Below are 26,500 nucleotides of genomic sequence, written 5' to 3' on the forward strand. Positions count from 1 at the left end.
TGAACGAACTGGAATGTGAGCTCACAGACTGTCCTGAACTCACAAACATCACCCCGTCGTGTGCGCCTCCTGCTGCAGTACCAATGATGCTGTGCTGTTTTGGTGGGACCGCTGGGCCTTTGTTCATGTTGTAATTGTAAGGCTCATTCCATGCTCCGGGAGAGAAGGTAGAGCCTTTAGGTCCATTCCAGGAGGCAGATGGCGTGTTGGAGCACAGCAGACCAGAATGGTCCATTGCGCTTGGATGAAGTTGGTTCGGGGCACGCGAAGTGTTATCTGTCAGGGAGAAGGGAGAGATCAGGAGTCCAACAAAGCAAATCTCAAGCAATTTAGATAGTTTACACACAAATCCTTCAAACCCTGCAAACCAACCAGCCGCACATAAAAAAAGATCCTGACTGCCGGAACCACAGGGTAAAAACATTATTAAACTACTATTAATGCCTGTTGTGGCTTTGATGGATTAAACAAAGGTAAAAAGAGTCCTAGATGGTGTCTTTGGCTAAAAGCACAAAATCCTTTTATTTGAGCAGTAACAGGATCTGCCTCCTAGAAACTCGAGAAAGAGGAGACTAAAGATAAATAAACATCGGAGGAGGGTGAGGGCTTGACTTAACGGCCACACACACACCTGCAGGTAAGGTTGTATCGAGGTCAGAGTGGGTCTTCCTCAGGGGGAGGTTTCTGTGGGGAGTGTCAGTGACGGGTTCCAGGGAGCGTGGCTGGTGGGGGAAGGGGTCCCCCGGCGAGGGGGTTGGGGACGGGGAGTGCTGGAGGAGGTCCACGCCGTGGAATTTCCCCCCTCCTCCTCCTCCCCTCACCTGGAAGGAGGGAGAACAGTAACAGAGAGGTCAGAGGGAGGAAACTAACTGCTGTCTCACTGTGCTGTTCGTGCTGCAAAAAGCAGATCATGACTCCTGAAAGCTGACGATGAGAAGAAGAACAAACTCTTAATTCTGGCAGCGACCTCTGATTGGTGCAGCATTTTCCAATTCCACCTTTAAAAAAACGTTACACAAATACCAGTTTTACTGGTAGATTAGCTACACCAAAACTTATCAATAACTCGCCTTGCATGAACCACTTTTTATTGCTGTCACACATTTAAATTCTGGAAGGTAAATAAGAAATGATGCTGCTAGAATGCTTATTATTCACCAGAGATCTGCCAGTGAAACACTGACTGTTGTCACAAAGCCGCAAGAACCAAGCGCTTCCCTCTCTCTCTCCTTTCAAACCAGACACGTAAACAACGTGAGGGCTCAGGTCTGAGCGCTGTCTGAGCCTGAGTCTGGGCTGTGCTTGGAAAAAAAGCTGAATGACGTGAGCTTATCTTTCTTCAAACTTACATCATATTTTCTTGATTTCCCTATGACGCTTCAAGCTGTTAAGGTTCCAGTCAACAGGTCCTGTCCAGACTGACGAGCTGAACGTGTGACGTGTGACGTGTTGAGTGACGCGTGCATTAAACAGATGCCACTACAGTCCATGCGCTGAAAGCCTTGAGAAGCTTCTGTCACGGTGAACTTTACGTTTGCGTCACAGCAGATGCCGCTGGGAAAGTCCTGTTGTGTTTGCCGTCCTACTGTTGGCTTGTGTGGGTAGATAGTAAACCAATCAGTCATCCGACCTCAACGACAGGCTGCTCTGTCTGTCGCCCATCTGCATTAGTCTTCTATGAAACCATCAGGTTTGTTTCACCGCGGTAAATGGACCGGTACCGTGGAGAGATACAGACTCATTGAGCTGATGCTCCCCGATGCTGACCTGTGTCAGTAAACCCAAATGCGGGTGTTGACACATCCAATGATTGGCTGCTTTGCAGCTCTGTACCAATGCAGGGACATACCGTAAGCAGCACCGCAGACAGTGCAGACATGTGGTACATACTGTAAACCACCAGCATCTGTTTCCCTCAGCGTTCACCCCTTTAAAAGGCACCACGACTCCCTCTGCTTCCAGTTTGTCTCCGTTGCTGCGTTTGAATTATACAATAATATATCAGTCGTCAGTGAAGCCTGTCAGAGACAAAGAAATGATTTACCTACACTCACCGAAACTTAGCAGAACTTTGGTCTGATGAACCAAAGCAGTGAAGCACCTACTTTATCATTATTAGAGGTCTAAGGGTTGACACGAATGTTAATCAGCCTCAGTGTCATGACACTATATCAGTGGAAGGATTTGACAATAAATTAATTTTAGAAGCCTGGAATTTTAATTCCTGGTTGCAATATCAATGAATCTTTGAAATAACTCGGGTCATTTTATTAGAGAGAGTAAACTTCTTTTTTCAACCTTTCTGCCTCATTCATTCTATCTCATCTCTGCTTCCACTGACACAGCTTCACAGCTTCGGTGTCTGTATCCAACAACCTGCCAGTTCATCTCATTCGCTGAGTGTCAGTCAATGGCCCTTTGCCTCTGTGCATGGGAAACGAGAGCAGTCGCCCGTAGAGACGATGGCCACGATTCACTCACGTTGCTTCAGTGGCTGTGGGGCATTAAACCTAAACATCTGACACGTGGCCATGTCCAATCCAGCTAAACATGGGTAACTTAATGAGCATTCACTGATCTCCCACTTATTGAATTTTCTTATCTATTAAAATCAGCTATTGTCCCAAAAAACGAGTTCTTCAGTGTCGCTACCATGAACAGTGACCTCATTCATCAGCTTTGGTGTCATATATCATATAATACAGAACCTCACACATCCTGGGAATGGTGGCTGCACACGTCATCTGAAATGAAGGCTGTGTGTCAGTGACATGCTGACGCTGGGAACAAAGGATGAGATTCGATTTTCTCAACCACGGCGAAATGCCTCAAAGACCAACTTTAGATGGGCATCACCCACGGTCAGTTCCCGGTCTTGGACTGGATCCAATTAGAAACTGCTTCCAAGTGATGAATTCGCCTGGTTGGAAAAAACGCGCAGCCAATTGGATTCACTGCGCTTCTGAAAAGTTTGCTGTCAGGCTCGCAGTAACCTGAGAGGATTAAACCGTCTGCAGCTTAGTAGCGCGGAGGTTCGTCCTATCTCTCTGCTCAACTCCACATTCACAGGCTGTCTGCAGCGACCATTCATGACTCATTTACTGTCTTTCCCTGCTCTAAATCGGGCCATTTGTAACCTGTTCAGCAGCCTGTCAGCGATGCTACTATTTGTTTTCTACAGCACTCATTATTTATGGGCTCAACAAAAACACTTTACTTGATTATTTTTATTCTTAAAACATAAATGATCCAACATATTAAATTATGTAGTAAAGAACTATATTTAGCTGCTTTGTAGCAAGTAGTTTAGTGAGATCCTACTCAGATGTTGACTCGAACATCTCACTGACAATAATACAAATAAATCCACTGGGGCAGGAGGTGCTGACTTGCTCTAAGTGACTAAGTTTTTATATTCATAAAATATACACGTCACTTTTACATAAAAAAAAACATCAGCACCATCTGTTGTGATCGTCATTACATGTTTGTTAAGTAAGTGGGTGCAAAAGCGGTTAATAAATAAATACAGACACGTGCTTTGATGTATCTAAAGTGACTAAAATGTCCCTGGACACGGAGCAGAGCTGTGAAAAGCAAAGCGTCCATCCAGGCTGACGTGTTTCCTGCCCTGTGTGTCAGCCTCTCAGGCTGCTCTGCATTCACATCTCCACTGCCTACAGCATTTCAGTCATTCATGAAAACTGCCAGAGCACGATGCACAGGGACGGAGGGACTGAGGAAGGAAGGTGGGAGGAGGCGGCTGTGACAAAATGTTCTCTAATTACCCTCCATTCATTATTCTTTCATCCCGTATCCTCCACACCTCCTTCACTTGCATTTTCTCTCTTTCTCCTCCCCGTCTTTCCTTCCTGTCACTCTATTTTCCCTCCGACGCCGCTGCTGCTGCTGCTGCTGCTGTTTTTTTGTCTTTTTTTAGGGAGGAGAGGAAGAGCGGCGAGTTACCATGGCAACAGCAAGCTGGCAACAAGCTACCTGTTCTCTGGTTTTTACGGAGAACACAACAGGGAGATTAAGTGAGAGCAGAGCGATGGGAGACTGGGTGTCACGGCAACAAGCTGAATAAGTCTCATCATACTGTACATTTACCCACTAAAACACCAGATGAGCAGAATCTGGGTTCATTCACGACGGCTAAACCTATACCTACAGCACCCAGGAGCATTTTTTACGGATGTAAATGCGTGTAGTTGCCATATCAGCAGGAGCAAACAGTTGCAGGCATTAGTGCCACATAGGGTTTGGGGGAGTCAGAGGGAGTTTCTTGTCTGTTCAAGGAATTTGCTGGCAGTAAAGAAAATACAAATGAATAGGTCTTTTTGCTGAAAGCACTCATCTCCTGTCCTCGCTCTCTCAGTTAATGCTGTTATTACCTCTCTCTCTCTCTCTCTCTCTCTCTCTCTCTCTCTCTCTCGCTTTCTCTCTCTCCATGTCCCTCGTCCTGTACCCACCTCTCTCTCCCAGATGAGAGTGAATACCCACCAAGTACAGCGCCACAGGCTCGAATTATTATACCTGACCTTCTACTCCTCTACACAGCGCTGAGAGAAGTGGAAGAGGGTGAGATGGATGAGACAGAGGGATGTTTAACTATAGATGGATATGCGTGAGGAGAGAAGGGGGCAGAGGCTCCCAGTGACAAAGCAGTTGCTATGCCAATAAGCAGGTGGACCACACACAGACACACACACACACACACACACACACACACACACACACACACACACACACACACACACACACACACACACACACACACACACACCCACACACACACACACACACACATGCACGCAAGGTAAACAAGGAGGAGGCTCAGCTCAGATGAGTGGAAGCAGGAGTGTCAGAACGATGTTGCTGTAGATGACCACCGCATACTAACAGCACACACACACACACACACACACACACACACACACACACACACACACACACACACACACACACACACACACACACACACGGGCGAGGGAGATGCTGAATGTGATCATAGGCGCAACATCACAGATTATTTTCTGCTGCATTTTTGCCAAATACTGGACGTCTGCTGCAGCCAGAGTAGAATGATCTGGGAGCTATGACTAGAAGGAATGTGATGTTTGAGCAACGAGGACACCTGCACAGAACAACTGGTAGAGTAGATATTACATCAAACAATGACTGTCCGCCAACTGCTTTGACTTCAGGAACCATCTTAGTATATTATGTAGTATAGGAAATGACGGATCCCTCATCCGGGAACGTCACAGTGCATTCGTCATGCCTCCATGCATCCATATGGAAGAACAGCTTCATACGTGTGAATCACAGAACACAATCACTTCTGACTTCATCGTCGTTCACGATGCTGAATGAAGTCCTGTTGCCATGACTCGACTTCACCTGGGCGCCTCCAGTATGAAGCTGCACAAACACAATGACACTTCCTTCTCATACAGTTGAAGAAGTGAGAATGACTTTCGTGACTCATCCAGTGCTCTGCATTTATGATTTCCCATGACGTGTGTGCATTTATGGTTGGAAGTGTAGGTCTGTCTAGTCACAGTCTGACTGAGTCACAAACCTAATATTTACTTTTCCGGCATGACTGATTCCTTGGTAAAGCAAATCCGGCTCGTCTGCAGCGTGAGGTGTCCTGTAAACAGTTTACAGTAGTCGCTGTGTGTTGACCAGGACAAATGGGCCAAAGGGCCGCGAGGAGGCATCGTATCCGTCAGGCTTAGAGCTGTAGCCGCATACATGCACGACGGCCTCTACTGGAGTTCACCAGGGCTAATGCGTTCTAATAAGCAACAACGTTTGTTTAAATAAAGCAAGTTCAGATTGATCATTTCATTCAATCATGTCTTAAGTCGACAGCGGTGCAACAAGTCTGAGTGAAGTGACGCTGGTGCCTCCTCCAGAGATCCCACTTCACACGTTTCCCTCCAGTCTGACGTCTCACGGCTCCCACATTTACAGCAGTCACGGGGAAACCCAGCTCCCCTGAGATCAACGCAGCCGCCGAAGGATGAATGACTTCAGCGATCACTGCTCCGGGGTGAACCAGGCGCAGCGCTAATGCTAAAGCGCTCCTCGTTCTGCTGCAGCGACGGCAGCGGCGTCGTGGCAAATAAGAGCGGATTTGAGCGTGCACATTTCAAATGACCCCCTCGCAGTCAGGCGTCCGGGGCCGTGGAGCAGATGTGAAGCGCGGATTGCGTTCTACTGACACCGTGCATCATTTGTGCCTGTGATTTGATATTAAAGACATCAGTTCTAATACAACAACATTCTAGTACACAGTAGTGCCTCACCTCACGCTCACAGCTCGTAAAGTCTCCACTCTCATCACTCACATGACCTTGAGCTACTAATTATTTTCATCAGTCTCCAGCTTATTATGCTGCACATAACATTTAAACACTAAAAATAGATAAATGTTACTGAACGTTCAATAGTTAAAAACACCAAAACACCAAGTTAATACACTGCCGATCATCTAGTAAATGCCTGAACAGTTTCAGGTTCAACGCATGCTGAGATGCAACGCTCCCGGGGGGTTGCTTCCTACCGGTGATGTCGAGGGGAATGAAGCTCGCCGGCGCGCGTCTGCCGAGGTGCCAGCGAGGCTTCTCCGCCACGGGTGGTCCGGTGGTGGCGGAGGTGGCCGTGCTGCTGCTGCTGTTGTTGCTACTCCAGCCCAGCGGGGGGCGGTCTGAGCCGCAGGGCGACGGGGACGGAGAGGGAGACGGGTCCGTCGCCGACCTCAGGCCAAACACCGAGGACGAGGTTTCATCTTCGTAAAGCTGTTTGGAGGCCGGCTAAAAGGAGAACGAAGGGGAGGGACAGCTGTGTTGGAAGACGTGACCAGGTGTGCAGAGTAGATGTTATATATTAAATGATTCGTATGCGAAAATGTCATAGAGGAGAGAATAGGTAGGATTATAAAGCAGCAGGGGCAGAGCCTGCGCTGGCATCCACATCCACGCTAGGAGGGAACTGGCATCTGTCAGCTGCCTGGTATTAGATCTGAGGTATCAGCCTTTACTGCCACAAAGCCCCCGAGCAAGGCACCGACACCCAGTCTGCTGCAATGCAGGGAAACGCTCCAGCAGAACTCCTCCTTGTGCGAAACTCAAACCCCCGTCTCCTGGGGGTTTTGCCAAAGTCTAATTGAAATTAGCCCAAACAGAGAAAGGCATTAAGTTAACAGAGCCGCTTAACAGCTTGCTGAAGGACTGGTGCGTCAATATGCAGGAAGTGTGCAGCCATCTTGCAGTAAAATCACCGTGGGAGTCCATCAAGCTGCTCCAACACTGCAGCTCTGGGAAAGAGCGATCAGCAGCCGAGGCAGAGGAGGAAGGAGCGGGAGTGGAGATGAGCCAGACACCAAAGTGAATCATTCAGACACTTTATGACTTCAACACACACCACTACGGGTGTTCTATGCTCCCGTGGCCGCAGCCTCCGTGGTGATGTGGGCCCAAATGCCACCTGCTTTTTTGATTTGGTACCAAGTATTAATTGCAGTAAATGATTTGGCGTTTGCTGTGATCGCGAAAGGGACGGTGACTAATTCGGGCTAATGTGAACGTGAATGAGGGGGTGGAACGGAGTTTTCCAGAGACGAACTCGGATTCAGCGTTTTAAACAAAGGCAGTGACACGTTTTGTCACAACACACGCCTCAGCTGACACAGTAATAGTTAAACTGAAATGATCTATTAGCGAGAGACGACGGAAGGAACGATGCCCCGGCGCGACGGCCGCAGCCACGGGAAGCGCCGAACGAGCGAGACGCTGAAGGAGGAGCTGCTTCAGGAGGAGCTGCTTCAGGAGGCGCTGCTTCAGGAGGAGCTGCTTCAGGAGGAGCTGCTTCAGGAGGCGCTGCTTCAGGAGGCGCTGCTTCAGGAGGAGCTGCTTCAGGAGGAGCTGCTTCAGGAGGAGCCTTCTGCAGATATCATGCACGATCATTCTCCGACACGAGCTCAACTGACAGCTACGCTACGCGGCTCTGATGAGTTCAGTACTGACTGACGATAAGGTTATTTATGAAACTGACTGGGATTTTAAGATACACCAGTGATTTTGGATGACTGACTGAAGAAAGCTGCATTACTGAGGTTCCCAAAAGTCTAAAGAATAAAAACAGGCAGCGTAACCCAAAATAAAATAAAAAAAATACCTTCCATTCACGTCCAGTAAACATTGATGGAAATCCTGACAATAATAAATAGGTGAAATGAAGCCCAGTGGAGCCCTAACACACAATAAAAACACAGGTCCTTGCAGGCAAAACAAAGCATCAGTTGCATCAAGTGTGAAAAATAAAGGCAGCGACACATGAGGAAGTGGAAGGAGACAGAGTTAACGTGAGCTTCGCAGAGATGTGACGTGTGTTTAAAACAGAAATATTCCATGAAACATGAGCATGCGTGCGTGTGTTTACAAGCGAGATGACACTGGGCGCGAGGCAGCCCTGTGATCGAATAGGATGGCTGTGTGTGTGTGTGTGTGTGTGTGTGTGTGTGTGTGTGTGTGTGTGTGTGTGTGTGTGTGTTTACCAGGAAGATGAAGTCGGGTCTCTTGTTGTTGAGGGAGACGGGCGAGCGGCTGAGCGAGGTGGACGCGTCGTCGGAGCTCTGCGAGGACGGATGGCGGAAAGTCTGACCGGTCAGCTTGGAGTCGTACAACTGCTCCTCAAAGTCTGCGTGCGCACACACACACACAGAGACACACACGCACAAACAGACAGAACGGGACAAAAAAGTAGATGAGCGCCAACATCCCGCAGCATAAAATGCCAGAGTGCACACAGCAATAGAAGCGCAGCGACTCACACACACACACACACACACACACACACACACACACACACACACACACACACACACACACACACACACACACACACACACACTGGCTGACCTCATGTCCCATTTGCATGGCCAAGTGCAGACTTCCACCCCGGCTGCTGCTTTGAATCCCTCTGTTTCCCTCTTGTGACGGCTGCTGCAGCTTTTACCTTGTGTATGCGCTCTCCCTCCTCTCATCCACGCTCTCTCTTCAACTTTGTCTTTCTACCTTCCTGTCCTCCTCCCAGTCTCTCCCCATCTCGGACATTCTTGGTCTCAGCCTTCTGCTGTAGCGCAGAGTTTCCCCTGTCTGGCAGCTTAGACGTGGCTCCCTCAGGCCATTGTAAACAGATTCCTAACCCCCACCCCCACTTTTTTTATCCCGCTGAGTGCACGCACGCACACACACACACACACACACACACACACACACGAACCAAAGACAAACCACACAGCCCCTAAGCCTCCGCTTCACCCCTACAACACACTCCCGACCCGCTCTACACTGGAACACAAACACGCACACGCACTCTCTGCAGCACCGAGTTGGTGAGTCGGTCCAGAGGTTTGGGTTAAACTTGATCTCCTGAACAATATGGATTCCTTGCTGGTGCGCTGGTTGCCTGGCAACACACCACCAACCCTGCCGACAGAGGAGGGACTGATACTGGGGGAGAGTGGTCGTGATTGGGATCCTCAACAGCACCAGGACCCAAACATTAAAGCTGCTGCACGCTGCTTTTTAGCATAAGTAAATAAGCAAAGCCCTTGGACTCGAGGGCTGTTTGATTTAAAGCACAAGGGGGCTCTGAGCGGCAACACGCAGCATTTAGACTATGACAAACAAACAATACACAACAAGGGGCTGAAAGAAGTCATTTGACCCATTGTTGAACTGCACATATTGACTAGTGCAGCTCCATGAAAGTAGATTTGTCTGAAGCAACATGAAACACTAAATGTTTAGCATCTTCCAGGCAGGTCACAGGGAAATGTTTTCTTGTTCCCAGGACCGTATTATTCTTTTCAGGTATTATATACTGTGTTTATTTAAAAACACCTCGTCATTGTGTAAAGAAAAGTGCAAGTCACGCCTGTCGTTAAACCCACAAAACAGACAGACGCACAAACACGTGCTACACAACCTGAAAAAGCTGAGCAGAGATTTCATCAACAACTGACGCCGCTTTAAACGTAATCAGTGTAACGTGTGCCATAAAAAACCAAGCAGCGCATTGTTTCTCGTTCCTTGACGACACCGAGCTAATTATTTTGCCTTTGCTTTAGTGTCTGCAGGATTTCGTCAGTGCCCAGGCTGTAAAAGCAGCAAAGCCCCAGGGCGACGCTATCTGCTGTCAGGCTCCGTGAGCTTTAATGGCCTGAAGACTCTGGCGCAGAGCGACACAGTTTAGGGGAAGTTTAGCAGGTGTCAGATGTGAGGAAGTGCGGCCAACGTGGGAGTGGATATGAAGTGATGAGCGGGAATTAATATACAGAAACAACAAAGCGCAGGGAGAATAATGATGTGTTTTTGGGTGGAGGTAGGACGTCCATCCACCCACACGTTCTGCGCAGCCTTTAATGGCATTTGGGATGGTTGCTGTTGACATCTTCCCTCTGATCAACTGAAAAAGCGCCAGCAGCCGCTTCGCTCGCTCCAACCACAATTACAGCTCTGAACTTCAGAGACGGCACAGGACGGCGTTAGCCTCAGCGGCGGATGAGGATGAAGATCACGTACTAACGCGCGTCCTTTCATTCGCAGCTCAAACGCCGCAGAGGGTTGAAAGAGTTCTGAGAGTCTAAGTGTTGCAGCCAAAGCCCCAAAACTGAGGCGAGAGGAGACGAAGATGTGCCGTGAATAAAGAGACAAGACGCGAGCACCTTGGGCCGCGTCCCGATGGCTCGGATACAGGCCCGGGATCTGATCTGAGACCTGCCGCCTCTCGGACTCAGCACCCAGTGTCGTCACGGCGATAAACTCCCCTCCAGACAGTCTTAATACTCATGTGAAGGACATGGGATCCAGCTTCCCAACCAATTATTAACCCTGGATTTAAGTCAGAAAAATGCGTTCTGATCTGTAGTGGAGCCACAGCGCGATGTGTTCACATGCTGTTCGAAAACAGACTCTTCTGTCTTCAATTAAAAGCTGCAGATAAATATTAATGCTGACATAATACAGTGAGAACTTGTTTGTTCACAGCGTTTGCCAATTCCTCAGAAAGCTGTTAGCGGTTTCACGTTGTAAGCACTTGGCCTAAGACGGCGCGTCCCTGGATGTTTGAATTTATACAGCGGCAATAAACAAGCGGTGCTTGTGATAGAAAACTGTCTATTTTGCAGTGTTAAAAATAATTGATTAAAAAAAAAAAAAAAAAATCCCCGCATGCAGAAACAGCAGGATCAGCCAGACAGCAAACAGCGAGCCGGAGCCAAAAGTCGTCTCGTTCAGACTGTAGCGACGCAGGGAATGAGGCACCAGCAAGAGTCTGAGATGAGGGTTAGAAGAGGAGAGGTGAAGAAGGTAAAGATGCATGTGGAGGCAGAGGAGGGGTCAAATATGGAGGGAGTAGAGGGAGAGGGGGCTCTGCAGGAGGTTTAATCCGAGGGTGATAGAAAAGAAATGAGCGAAGATGAAAACATTACATGAAGGCGTTAAAGACGCATTAAAAAATGACAGGAGAGAAGAGTTTGGAGGAAAAACGGGGACAAAGTGCGGCGACGACTCTGACGGAGAAATAAGAGACGGACCAAATAAGATGCAGCGGCAAAGCGATTAAAGCCGAGGAGGAAGTGCACGTCAAGAAGGATGATGCTGTAGGTGGAGAGACGGCAGCTGAAGGAGAGATGCTGGAGGGGAAGAGGGGACGCGGGCTCAGAAGAGCCGGAAAACAGACAAAGTGGAAAAGCAGAAGACGCAAGAGCAGGAGGACGGGGATTTACACAACACGACGGCGGCCAGATCCCGTCTGTGGAAGTAACGGCTCCAATCAGCGCTGGAAGCCGAGCGGGGCTGAGTGATCACACACCCAGGGTGTGGAGGCCCGGAGCAGGTCCTACGGGGCCCACACTGGAGGTGAGATTAGCTCCGATGTTATGCAACAAACCGTCCTGGTCTGAGGGCGTCAGAGAAGTGGATCAGGTTTCCTACGACTTAGAAAAGATGCGCAGAAGCGAACATCTACTCACGCCATCTTCCCAAACGGCATTCAGTCTCCGCTTCAGCCGCCTGCGTCGACAGAGCAGCTCAGTGTGGAGTCCAAAGCGCGGCACCAGACCCCGGGCTCCGACCGGCACAATTAGAGCCCAGCAAGCGGAAAAGGCTACAGCAGGAAGCAGAGGCAGGTCCGTGCGTCAGCAAGCAGCCAGGCTCCACTGCCTCCACTCAGCTCAGCCACCGGACTGCAGGCAGCGGGGGGAGGGGGGGGGGGGGGGTCACGCCACTGGAGCTGTGGGGTGTAAAGGTATGCTGGGCACTCCCACACAGCGCCCCCCCCCTCCCATCCAGACAGGCCGAGCACTCATGCATCACTAACCTGTATGTGTGTGTGTGTGTGTGCGTGCGTGAGTGCGTGCGTGCGTGCGTGCGTGCGTGTGTGTGTGTGTGTGCGCATGACCAGCACGTGTGTGTCTGATCCAGGTGTTAACATGCATGTACTCCAGTCGATTCTGAGCGAATCATCATGTAAAAACTCCAACTCCAGAGCTCGGTGACTGTGATGGTGTGTACTGTATGTGTGTGTGTGTGTGTGTGTGTGTGTACAGTTCATAAACCCAACCACTCTTGACAATATGCACCCCATGTCAAATTTGGGTCACCCTTTCTTCTCCTCACTACGACGACAAAGGCAGCGAAGACAGACGTGAACAATAAGCCTCTTTCACTGCAGCCACATGGTTTGTTTGTCTGTGTACGTATCCATGCGCACATGGATGCGTGTGTGTGTGCGTGTGTGTGTGTGTGTGTGTGTGTGTGTGAACTAGTATTCACCTCACGTCCTTGTGATTTCACATGCACGATCGATCTGTGCATTCCAAGGGGCTGGTGTGTGTCCGTGTGTGTGTGCCATTAGGAGGACGGTTGTGACCTAGAAGGACGCGCGTGACGGTTAGCGGCCTAGTTTGCGTTGGTCATGAACCACAAGGTCCCATTATCTCATCTGAGGGTCCGGCGGCTTCTGGTTGTGCAGTGCAGAGAACCAGGGCAGTTTGCGTTGTATCAGCCTCTTATTCTTTCCACACAATCCCGGCTCCGTGTGCTGTTGGTGAGTCCTGCTGATTCCAGCAGAGAGCAAGACAAAGGGTGGAGCCCGAGCTCCTCTCTCCTCTTCGCTTCCAGACGATGAAGGCGCCTCCAGAACGCTGGAGAGCACCTGGCTGCACACGCTGCTAAATGGAGCTGAGCGTGAGACGACTCCGCACTGCAGTGCCAGGCTCAAGGGCACTCCAGCCACAACTGTCAAACTGTCTGAGCTCTCGCACCTCGAGGCCACGGTCACTTCAGCCCAGCGTTTTCTCAGCAAAAAGGGCCGAAACAGGACGGACGAGCGAGTGTGGATTCACAGGAGCGTCGTTCCACAAATTAAAAAAGTATTAAAAACAAACAAACCCAAAAACAAGAGAGTGGTTGGGTCTGCGTTTCCTGCAGAAGGAGCGGTATTAATCTGAGGTTGAGACGCAAACGGACAGCCAGAATCCAAAAGGTCACTCAATAATAAGAGTTCAAAACGTCTCTGGATCCTCTAACGACGGCTCCGTTTACCGTCTAAGGCTCCGCTCCAGGCTGCGCTTCAGGAGGAAGAGACAAACATCTGCTAACGAACCTGTAATAGGCTGCATAAAGTAAACTAAAGGGGCCTGAGCTGTCGTTTAGTTGTTGAGGTCACGTCATGCTGTGCTTTTGTTCCTCCTTCGCTTTCTCCTGCTCCCTGATCAGCAGCGCGTGCAAACCTCTGTGAAACCATATCAGCCTCATCACAGTTCACACCTCAAGGGGCGGCGGTGACACTCAAAACTTCCTGCTCAGATCACGTTACTTCACAGTGTCTGCGGCAGCGGCGGCACCTGGAGTTCTGGGCAAAGGTGCTGCTTTGTGAGATAAGACACCGTAAAACAAAGCCGAGACATCCACAGGTTAATGGAGGCTCCGGTCAAATCGCTCGAGTGTATTAAAGAGGGAACAATGGCATCCATCATAAAAGCTCTGCCTAAATTCTACAGTTCCACACCTGAGCTTTGATGTCAACATTTGGCTGTACTGCGTTTGGTGAAGTTCTAACTAAATGCATAAAACATAGTTAGATTTAGATGGGGGGGATTCTAATATTGGTTCCATTAGTGAACGTCTAGACAGAGTTACTAAACTATTCACTGCCCCCCCCCCCCCTGCTGAGCTGCACCTTCCACAGCTGCTGGACGCTGCAAGGCTCCGGCAGCTGCAGTGACACAGTTCGGCCACTAGGCCACTCAGAGCCACTGGTTGTGGTTGGGAGCGACTGGGAGGGAGTCGTGGTTTTGAAATGATTCACGTTGATGTGAGGGCTGGATGACACCCATCACATCACATCCTGTCCAGAGGAAGCTCGCTGCAGTGGATGATCCGCACTCATTGGCGCTCTTTTATCTCAGGCCCTCTGGCTACTGTGTGACCTGCGGTACTTTAGACGGCGGCTGATGAGCCGGTGTCCGACGCAGCCTGTGCCGATCGAACGCTCTGGAGTGGATTTGGACATCGGCACTCACAGCCACGTTTAGAGCCAAATCAGTCATACACATTGTTTGTGGAAAAAAAAGAAGAAAGAATAAAAGAAATCAAGAAAAAAATCATTTCTTTGTCATGTGTGAACTGCAAAACCTCTGTTGAACATGCAAGGTTGGCTGCAGAGGCAGTTTGTGAAAACCTTTCTATTATCAACATGCACAGAATATAATACCTCTCCCTAAAGTGGAATACAGTGCTGAAATGTAAATATATAATATTTTACTGCCACGGAGCAGAGTATGAATATTTGAATAGACCAACAAAAAGACCTGTGTGCAGATCTCATTGATCTGTTTTGTTGTAAATCTTAATGTTAACGCTATTTTCACACCACAAACAACAAATCAGTGGCACAGCAACAGCTGCCGCTCACTGTCAACACAGAGACGCGGTAGTCGCTCTGCAAACCCAGACAGAGACAAAAGGAGCTCGGCGGCGGCGGCGGAAAGTGGAGAAAGGCTCGCAGACGACTCGGGGCGATCGTTTTAATACGGCGGAAACAAAGAGTCGGCTTTAGCACAAAACCATCGCGTGGCTGTCGGCTTCATGATTAGCGCGTGTTTACTGTGCGATGCAACGTAACGTACAGTAAGTGGAGGGTGAAGGGGAAAAAGCAGTGACAAAAACAAGCCCCTAGTCAGTGTAACACACAGTATGTTGATAGCATGTTATATTACAGTACATGAAATACGCGTCTATTCAACAGCAGACGTCACGAATGAGCTTCAGGCGGAGATTAAACGTTTTACTATGGGTCCTGTGTACAGCAAAGCAGAGCGCTGAAAGTATCATAAAGATGATGTCCAGACTGTTGTGATACAAACATATCGTATCATGTCGTGTTATATTGTAGTAAGTTTAGAAACACAGCAAAACGACAAAGGATAAAAGGCAACAACTGATGTGAAATCCATTAATTAGGTGCCAATAATGGTGTAGAAGCCAAATGTAACTGAAACCCACACAGGCTACTGTTATGTTTCCATGGTGATGTATCTATGGTTGTATTTAGTATACAGTGGTTCTATAATCATCATTATTTAGTGTTTTTATTTGTGAAATATTTAGTTATTGCCTTAAGGTCAGTGTTTTGTGGCCGTAAGCTCTGCAGCCACACTGCATTATATACAGTACAGTATATGGGCTCTATGATGACCTGCGTTATTTATGAGAATCCTAAACCAGTCCTTCATCTTCCCGTTAACGTAACCATGTTTGTTCTATTCCCTGTTGTTCCTGATCCAAACCCTGTGGACAAGGACGACTAGCAGCGCGGCCGTTTAGCTTCAATGCTGGGTGCAAGCGATCCCACCTTCCTATGATTAATGAATGACTCACTTACTGAACACGTTAAAGACACATGTTGGATCAAATCTGACGCGCACACAAACACAAACATGGGAAGTCCCACCATCCTAATTATTCTGCAGTCGCGATCACTCGTCCCACTTCGCTCTTGTCTACTTAGCGGCGGCAGAGCCATAAATCTTGCTGCCGTGGGAAGTCGAATCTCGGCAGAAGATGTAGCAGATCCGTCTCACACCGGAGGACGACAGCCAGCCTCATGAATATGGAGGGCGAGCGTTGGGAGCAGGAGAAGAGAATGAATATTTTATTCTGCTAAGGCCACTGGGAGACGGATGGCGAGCGTGGTCAGAGAGAGCCCAGCTGGCTGCCTCGCCGTTATATAACACGCCCAAAGAGACGGACACTGGCATGAAACGTGAACACACACGCGCGCACGGACGCGGGCACGCACGCACACACACACACACACACACACACACACACACACACACACACACACACACACGCACACGCACGGACGCACGCACACACACACACACACACACAACCACACACACACACACACACACACACACACACACACACACACGCGCACACGCACACGCACGCACGGACGCACGCACACACACACACACACACACACACACACACACACACACACACACACACACACACACACACACACACACGTATGGACGCACGTATGCACGCACGCACACACACACACACACACACACACACACACACACACACACACACACACACACACACACACACACACACCATCCATCTTATTTTCATCACACACAATGACCCGCGGAAGGAGGCATCAACAGGTGATGGAGCCGACGCAGGAGCCGAGGGGACGCAGCTACGCAGGTCACGTAGACGCGCCGTCGATCTGTCCTGGTTCTGTCAACAGCCACAGCAGCACGTGCAGCTGGAAACGGGCGGAACTGAAAAGTTCTGCCACAAATGAAACTACGTTTCGGGGAGTTTGAATCCAAATCCAGCGTGGATTTGCTCTTTCTATGGAATTTGTTGGCAGTGAGACATCTGCAGACAGATTCGTGTTCGTGTGTTGTCATTCGCTACTGGACTTAAGGTGCTTGTCCAAGGTCGCCGCGCTTCCGTTCAACTCCCCCGTCGTTCATTCAGCTACAAACCCACTCCGATTGTTTTAATGGAAAGGACGAGCAAAGGGGCGAGACGGCATGACTCACAGAGAGTGAGGGCAGAGAGAGAGAGAGAGAGAAGGAACTGGCGGGATGGAGAACGAGAAGCAGCTGCACCTGAGCGCGAAGCACCCGCCCCTGGGTGCTAACATGCACGAGCAATATTAGCAGGAGAGCAGCGCCCACAACACGCAGCCCTGCACAGATCGCTGCTGCTGCCTCCAATAACAGCGCTGCAAGGTGAATCCACGCACACACACGCACACACAACACACCCTACAGCACAATGTGCGCACAAGAACGGGGGACATGATGCAGGCGCCCGCTCCCGGAGCCTATCTGCATGATAACACACGCAGATTTGAGGCGGCCAACACCCCCATGTCAATGAAGCTGAGCGCCGCACACGCATGTAAACACCTTCCCGCCCGTCCGCCTCCACACACACACACACACACACCCCCCCACCCCCCCTCGTACACACACCTCCACGCTCCCGCCGTCCGTCCTTACCTTGCAGCAGGCTCTGGAGGTTGAGCTGCGCCTGCTGGTGCAGCTCCTCGACACACTCCGGCCTGCTCCACGAGCCGAACACGTTCACGCTCTGTTGCCATGGAGACCTGAAGTGGGCCGCACCGCCGCCGCCGCCACCGCCGCCGCCGTGGGTGCCCTCGCCGTAGCTGCTGCCGCTGCTGCTGCCGCCGCCGCGCCTGCCGCTCTCTGCCTCTAGACCGCTGGTGGCTGCGAGGGAGAGAGGAGAGGATGGGAGAGGCGAGGGAGGAGGGAAAAGGTTGGGAGGAAGTGATGGATGGAATGGGAGAGCAGAGAGGGGAGTGGAAGGGAGGGAGCAGGCAAAATGGGGGGGGGGGGATAATGATACGTACAGTATAAGGGAGGAGGATGGAAAAGGCAGGAGTGAGAAAGGAAAAGGAATAAATAAGAGGAAGAGGAAGAGAAGACAGAGTAAAGAGGAGGAAGAGGAAGAGGAAGAGAGGAGGGAGAGACAAAACACATGTAAATAAAACTGTGAATTTGCATAACTAATTCCTAGAGACATAGATTACATAACGCAGTGTTGTCAGGGAGAACAAGGAGCGAGGAAGGAAGGAAGGAGAGAGGGTGGAAGAAAGAACGAGGGATTAGGTAGAAAAGCAGGGAGGGATGGACAGGGAGAGAGGCAGAGAGCAGATTTGGAAGGGAAACAGAGGGCGGGAGCTCTTAATTAGGAGGGGAAAGTAGTGGGAGGAAGATAGAGGGACTGTCACGAGAGGAGGGGGGAAGGAGGGATTAGGGCAGGAGGTACGAGAGGAGAAACACACAAAGAGGGATTCCGGCAGAGAGGAGAGAAAGAGGAACAAGAGTGGGAGGAGGGAGGAAACGAAGGGGTGACATTTAAAGGGAGGAGAGCGGAGAAGAAGGGAGTCGGAGAGAGAGAGAGAGAGAGAGAGAGAGAGAGAGAGAGAGAGCGACGCGGAGGAAGGAGGGCGGCGTCGGCCCGCGTCACCGTCAAACCTCCGGCGCAAACACACGATCAAAGCCCATCAGGAGGCGCTCAGTCAACGTCGGCGCGAATGAGGCGTCGCCCCGGACCCCGCCGCTGATGAAACCCCCCGACACATGCAGCCGCCGATAAAAGATGACCGACAAAGCCAGGAACGGCCCAGCGCAGGTCGTCCGCTGCCTGTCAGCAGCTCGGCCATGAAAACACATGGAACATGGAAATAGGGCTTGGAAGAAGTTCAACGAACAAATAGCTCTCACACTGAGCCACTCAGGTCATGTCACAGCTCCTCTGGTGGACTGGAAACCAGCTTTGGAAACTGCTTCTTGAACTGGGAGCTGAAGTGAAAGAGTAAACTGTGACACAGCCAACGATAAAGACACACAAAGACGATAGAGAACAACCCAAGGCCCTTCAGACCCTACCTGCCCAAAGGTAAGCTGACAGGTGGGCGGAGCTTAGTGTCTCATCACTCCCACAGTCCATTGTCCCGCCCCCACGTGCATCCTCTTTACTGTTACCAAGCACAATCTAAAACCGTCTGAAGGTAAACGTCAGCTCCAGCTCACGCACACAAACCGCTTTTGGAGTTGAAGCGGTGCTGGAGTGCAGCGGGTTGAATCCCATGCGTTCCCCGCGGGCTCCTCCGCCGCCACCGTCACGTCTCCTTCCCGCCGTGCACGAGTTACAAGCGGGCGTAGAACACACAGACACCAGCGGCTGTCGCTCGGATGAGGGTCTGCAACAAGTCCAACGGGGTTCGGACGAGAAGAGGTCACATTTGCTTATTTACTCGCTCAAATGCAAACGTTGAGGAGACGTTGCACCAACTCCAGACCTGAACTCTCTGGCTTTGGGCCCTGCAATGAAACCAGCAAGGGCTCAAGACGGAAGCCAGGGACATGATCCATAGTATTATATTTTAAGCTTTGGTTAAGTTTAGTCCATGAATCAAGACCTGAGACTTAAATAGACCTTTACATGTTGAGTAACTGCTGCTTCACGCTGCCTGAATCAAACCGTTTTGGAAGATGTGGGACTTAAGTTAAATATATGATGAGGTGTAGGTGTATCTGAGACTCATACAAGGCCCGAGGTGCTTCTGTATGTGTGCAGATCTGGAGCGGGAACAGAGAGCTGACTGCGTTAGCTGCCGTCAAACAGGATTTCTCAGTGCGCACCGACGCCGTGGTCTGTCTAACAAGGCCGCTCGCAGACCGGCGGCAGCCTTCAGGTCCAGAACGCAGCGGAGAGACACCTAATGCAACCAGGTGGATAGTGGCCAGACGTCAATAGAGTGTGGAGAGGCTGATCTGTGAGGAATGCTGGGTCTGTGGAACTGGATCCCAGAAGTGACTCATTAAAAGTGAGCGTGTCCACTGGAGGAAGAAAATTGCAGGTTTGATCCTATCCTCAGATCCATAAAGTCGACTGGACATTGATCTGCAGGCTTTTGAATGTGGGACTGTAGTATTACTGCAGACGGAGTCTCTGGGCAGACCTGCTTCCTGTGGGGCTGCGAATTAAGTCTTGATTAAAAGTCGAGCAGCGGGCAAACACACACACACAGGCTCCCGCGCACGCCTTGTACACACTCAGCGCTCCTCAAAGGAAATGTCACCGGTTTTGCTTTTCCCTTATGTAACCACGGCGACAAAAAGCACAGAAAGGACGGGACGGAGGAGAAACAGGAGCCGCCGGCGCCACTGGGCCGATGCAGCCACAAAGAGTAAAGATGGTGGTGGACGGACACGTGCGTTTGGAGGAAGTCGCTGAAGGCTGGGCACACTGGTTCCCAGTAAGTGTATGTGGTGGAGCTGCTGGGAGCTGCAGGGATCGGTCTGTGTCAGTTAAACATCATGCCCAGAATGACGTTGGATGACGTCACCCTGATCTGGAACACTGGGGTTCCACCTGTGAGGAGCTGGGGTGAACCTGAGACTCAAACGCATCATCCAGACCCACGAAGGCGTAGAGTTGAGCCACACGACAGAGGACAGAGAGGTTGTGCATGCGCTGTCTTCACGCAGGGAAGGTTTGGCCACAGAACACGGTGACCGACGCGTTCACGAACGTGTTCACGAATGCTGACGCGCTCCAGGAAGGTGTTGTGTTGTGTTTATTCTCCTCCAAGGCGCATCGCTAATTCATTCCCCTCTGCGTGCGTCGGAGTGTCAGCAGGGACGACACAGATTTAGACAAGCAGGTCACACACACACACACACACACACACACACACACACACACACACACACACACACACACACACACACACACACACACAGAGCATTATTGGGTTCGTGTTGTTGTTGGTGGTGTGTTTGTGTGTTTGTTCAGTTGTGCTTCTGGGCATCATTACGAAAATGAAACAGGCTTTTTGAGCAGAGATGTGAGTGTTTGTCATACCAAGGTTACACACAACATACTGCACTATACCGTAGCAGCTGTACACAAATGCTACAACTTCAAGATCGTAGTAAATTGTGGCAAATTTGAACTGAGACGACTAAAGACTGGCTCTGGTTGGCTGAGGACGGTATTGAGTCTCCAGACCAGAAGCTTTAAATGAACACGAGGCAGAAGGAGCCAAACACACAACAGGACGGTGCTCTTCAGCAGGTAAAGTGTGTATCATTTACTACTGTGGTGGCCCACGCAGCCCGGCGGCTAAATGAGCAGTTAGCCGGGTGTGACTCAGGCACGGTGACGGTGCAGGTACAAGCCGGCGGTGACTTCCTGTTGTGTTACGACGCAGTGAGTCTGAGCCGAGTCAATTAGCGTGTCGTTCCAGGACTTTGGTCGTCTGGTGCCATGTTCACGCCGGCGCTGTCCATAGAAAAGCCCACGCCACCATCCTTCCTACCGGTGCAAGTATAGCGTGACTACTAATATTAAAGACAAGGGCCTATCTCACTCTTCTGCCCTGATGGTTGTGAAATTACATATTCATGCACCACTGATGACTCAAAGAACCTAGAGCGAATAAAACTCGCCAAGACCATTTTTATTTCTTAGAACTATTTTATTCCACGGCCATTTTGCCTGAGTGCCCATTAACTTTTGTACGCAGGAAGCGTGTGACAGTTCTAATAAGTTCCTCCGTGATGTATAAAGACCTTTTACATGCTGCAGCCATAGTCGTGCTGCATAGGCAGGTGATGACAGCTGAGGGTTTAAAGGCAGCCTTATTGGGACCCCCTAATGAGCCCCGCGGTCTGGACGCAGGCTTGAGTCCCCCTCAGAATCAGCCTAAGTGGTCAAATTAGCAGGAAATTGAATGTGTGCATGTCTCAACATGATGCACGTCTGACTTGCTCGGAACATCTGCGCGCACGTGTGTTTGCGAGTGTGCTGGTGCACGTGCAGGCTGGGATTGCGGCAGTCTGTGGCTCAGTGCTGCCCCCTGCAGGGCGGCCAGGTCTAAAGCACAAATACTGGCTGATGAAACAGTTGTAACTGTGTAGTTACACTTTAACTTAGTAGCAACAATGAGGGTTAGAGCAGCTGCAGCACTGAGTTGCCACTAATCATCACCCACAGATGCTGTTTTCCCCTAATATTCTGTGATTGATTAATGCTCTGGCCACTAATTGCAAACATACTGCAACACTGACACTCTCAGGGCATTTTAAGAACTAGCGACTCAATGCCAGGTGCTTTCGGAGATATACTGAGCAGTCAGAGAGACTGATTAAAGCCCAGCCACTCTGGTGTCAGTAAGTAAGACGGCCCACGCAAAGTAAAAGCCGAGCTAAAAGACGAACAATCAATAATCAGCAAACACAACATGCGAAATGTGTGGGAATCAATTTAGCATGAATGAAAACACAGGGACCGTTTAAAAATGAAGGATATGAAGGATAACATCACTAACACACAAACTGCTTACTGCGGTAAACACTGACGTCAGCATTAAACGTATTGATCTGCAGCTGAAAATAGTCCCACAGAGAAGGTGTGTGTGTGTGTGTGTGTGTGTGTGTGTGTGTGTGTGTGTGTGTGTGTGTGATGAACGTGAGTGTTCTCCTGGAGCCTGGAAGTAATTCACGGTGACATGAGCCACATTTCGCCTCCCGCCTTTGCGCTTTTACACTCCTGCTGCCACTTTCTTTGGAAATCGCTGCCCTCATTCTTCTTCCTCCCTCGTCCCGTCTCGCCTGGTTTCCCGTTATTTTCTGAGACACGCGGCTCTTCCTTCCACTTCCCTCGTCTCTCCTTCCCTTTGGTCCCCGTTATCACTCACTTACTCCTCAGAGCTCCCTAGCGTCTCTGTCACATCTCCTTCATTACACATAACCTCACGCAATCGTAGGCACGAGTGAGAGGGTGGGGCTGGAAGTGTGCGTAATGAGTGTGTGTGTGTGTGTGTGTGTGTGTGTGTGTGTGTGTGTGTGTGTGTGTGTGTGTGTGTGTGTGTGTGTGTGTGTGTGTGTGTGTGAGTCTAATTGAAGCGCTGGATGTGTTCGGCCGTGTTTGCTAACAGGAACAAAGATCCAATTTTATGCTAATTACTGACGCAGGGATTTTCGTCACTTCGATTGTGACGGTCAGTCAGCTAATGCGTACTGGCCGTGTGAGCGCACAAACACACACCTGCGCACCCAGACTCACAAAAGCAGCCGCGTCTCTAAAAGCCGCCACAAGGAGACAATGTCTTTATATTTGGAATTAATCATTTTGATACATGCTCGTTGCCATGGTCACGGCAAAATGGGCTCGGATGGAAACTGCAGCGAGACACACACACACACACACACACACACACACACACACACACACACACACACACACACACACATACACACATACACACGCGCACACACACGCAGTAACTAAGCCTTCACATACTGTTTCAGTGAGTGTGCACTAATTAGGGGGAACTGTCATGCTTTTTATTTGCCTGCATGAACGAAGTTAAGCGAAACATTGTAGTATTTTGTGACACCGGCGCTGTTACACAAAGCGTGCAGCGTTGGCTCCGCTGCTGTGCACCAGAGAGGCACCGCTACGTCGCATCCTGCTAGCGTGTGCCGCTGTTTGTGCTCCCATTCATAAAGATGAAGCCAATTCATGGAGGCGGCACTAAAACATGCTGTCAAGGACAAACGTTACGACTCAGATCCACCCGTGTGTGACACTGACGCAGATTCACACCGGACTCAGAGCCACTGAGTTCAGCTCATCAATACACTGTCACTGTTTGTTCACAGCTGCTGCAGCAGTTCATGCTAGTTTACGTCACATGTCGCCTTATTACTGTCACTAAATGAAAATGACCCATCACCGTGAGAGGAGAGGCAGCAGCCGTGTGTGTGATTCACGTCTATGCAGGGATCAACACCTCACACAGTAACTGGTCACAGGTAGAAGCAGATTCAACAGACGCGGTCATTTACACAGTGACCTTGGAGCAACTCTAAGCAGAATGCGTTCAGTCCATGGGCTTCAGGCCACAGAACCTCCGAACGCCCACAGTGACCCAACACGCAGCCAACGAATAAGCCTCGCTCATTAAAAGAATACCGGCCGGCTTCACTCAGCTCCTAAAAGCCTGCTTCCCAAAAGCAGGATTCCTGACGTTTGATGTCATGCGTGTTCTGGAGCCACATCGCCGGCAGCGCCCGAGCGTCTGACTCCGTGTCATTCGAGCTTCCTGACCCAAATACGCGCTTGATTTCGATTTGCGCGCGTCTCCGAACTGCAAAATCCCTTCGGATCCCCTTAAAACACTCCTTCGGTGCTAATCTCTCCAAACGAGGTCAGAGGCAGAGCGCCTCCCAGTTACTCGGTGGCGCCGAGTGTCTCCAGGAACGCCACGAGGAGGACGTGCAGCCTCGAAGCCACAGATTTAATATCTACAGCCACCGTTTCAGATACGAAGGGAAAGGCTGCGAGGACAGATAAGGCTGCACCACTTGTGTCCTTCTTTTTATTACAATACTGTGATAACTGGAACCTCCTCCGGTTTGGGCTCAGCCGGTGCCATCGAAGGTTCAGAGTTAAACAGAGAAGAACACGTTGCTTCGTAACAACCGCTTCGATGAAGAAGGAGGAAACAAGAAACTTTTAGGGAAATACTTCCTGTACAGAACAAAGAGTTTGTTGCTGCTGCTCTGCTTCCCACTCAGACACGTCAACAATATTAACTCGCGTCACGTCCAGCCATGATGGACTGTGTGTCACTGTTTTGATTCAGTCACCACACACACACACACACACACACACACACACACACACACACACACACACACACACACACACACACACACACACACGGCCCCGATCGTTTATCACAGTGATTGATAACACAAACACACACGGAGGTTCCACCGAGCAGCACCTACAGGGCTGACTCAGCAGCTTCTGCCAGAGGTCGGGAGCTTTGAGTGTGTGTGTGTGTGTGTGTGTGTGTATGTGTGTGTGTGTGTGTGTCCCTCTACTGGTCCCAGAGGAAAGGACTGCAGCAAACAGACAGGAAGTGATACCACAGGTCTCCCAAGGTCAATGGTTTTACCCAGTCATGTATGCAGCCCCGCCCAGTTTATTATGCCCCCCCCCCACACACACACTTAATTTTCAACAACTTTTCTTTGCCAAGGTCTTTCTCTGACCTTTGACCCCATCAGTGGAGGTGAGTGCGCACCCATCCTGCTGTGGCTCATCCATCACACTAACTGGTTCGTCCTTCTGTAGCGGCGAGGACAGTCATTGACATAATGCATCTTATCCCAACCCCAAGCATTACCCTCACACCTCAACCTGAACCTGACTGCAGCACCAGGCTGTTCTGCACAGAAACACACACACACACACACACACACACACACACACACACACACACACACACACACACACACACACACACACACACACATCTGCAACACTCACCCACAGACACAAAGTTTAACAGTAATATTCTGAGGAAATACAGCAGCGAGAGAGAATCCACAGAGGAGTTTGACAGGCGCTGTGTGAAGTAAAGCCCGTTTCCCACAGAGACAGCTTCTCCTAAACGCAACAAGGTATCACAGGGAACCGCAGTCAGCGGCCGGTCGCGGCGCATTAACAGGCGGCCTGACGACTCACACGCCGCGTCTGCGCTTCTCCAACACAAGCGCTACACGACGCCGCTTTAACATTTCATGCAGAACAACACGAGTGGCGCTTTGAATATTTAATGCTGCAAACTTCTGTGTTCTAGCAGGCTGCGAAGCGCTCCCGCTGCAGTGTTTCATTCCCATAAAACACTCGTACAAACGTCTTTGTTGTCGCACTTAGAGGAGCCGGTGCAGCTACACGTTGTGTGTTTGTATGAACAAGTAGTCTGAGTTCAGACGTTTGATAAACGGCTGCTTCATGTCAAGTAAATCAACTATTTCATAAGTAGTGATTGACTGAGACAGCGTGGAGGTGATGCTGATGTTGATGTTGATGATGAGGATGATGACGACAGTCACACAGGCTAATCAGTATCTCACTGCAAGAACCAGACTTAAAAAGGTTTAAAGATGAATCAGTCGATACTTTAGTATGAAATATGAATCAAAGGAAACCCACCACATCAAAGTATCCGCCCAGCGTGACCAGAGCATGAAGGAATGACACCACCTCAGCTCAGAGTTTGGACTGTCCTACACCCATGTTCACATTCTCCATGAAGCCACACCCAGAGGCCACAGCATCCTCATCCACTGTTTACTGGAGCTGCCATTAAACTGTTAACAACACCGGTGCCAGGCTGGTGGTGGATGGCAGTTGACAGAGTGAACAACTCCATTCCCCAGAGGCACCTTATCACCAGCTGCCAGGCCCTCTCGTTTGTTCTGGCACCGGTTCCTGTAGTTCTAGTCTGCTTTGATAGACTTAACGCTGTCTCACGCTAGACTACGAGTCCC

At 50.1% G+C, this 26,500-nt stretch overlaps 1 protein-coding gene across 1 annotated transcript in view; it reads right to left on the bottom strand.

Moving 5' to 3' along the window:
* Nucleotides 1-26,500, bottom strand: part of nhsl2 (NHS-like 2) — a 69,915-nt gene that overhangs the window by 8,456 nt on the left and 34,959 nt on the right. Inside the window, exons 2-7 of the mRNA XM_055502997.1 lie at nt 17,618-17,845; nt 8,567-8,709; nt 6,575-6,824; nt 5,998-6,006; nt 632-805; nt 1-276 (exon numbers count right to left, since the gene is read on the bottom strand). Coding sequence (XP_055358972.1) covers nt 1-276; nt 632-805; nt 5,998-6,006; nt 6,575-6,824; nt 8,567-8,709; nt 17,618-17,845 — 1,080 coding nt within the window. The remainder of the gene's footprint in view (nt 277-631; nt 806-5,997; nt 6,007-6,574; nt 6,825-8,566; nt 8,710-17,617; nt 17,846-26,500) is intronic.

Source organism: Betta splendens, chromosome 2 (assembly GCF_900634795.4).
Source record: "Betta splendens chromosome 2, fBetSpl5.4, whole genome shotgun sequence".
Classification (NCBI taxonomy): Eukaryota; Metazoa; Chordata; class Actinopteri; order Anabantiformes; family Osphronemidae; genus Betta; species Betta splendens.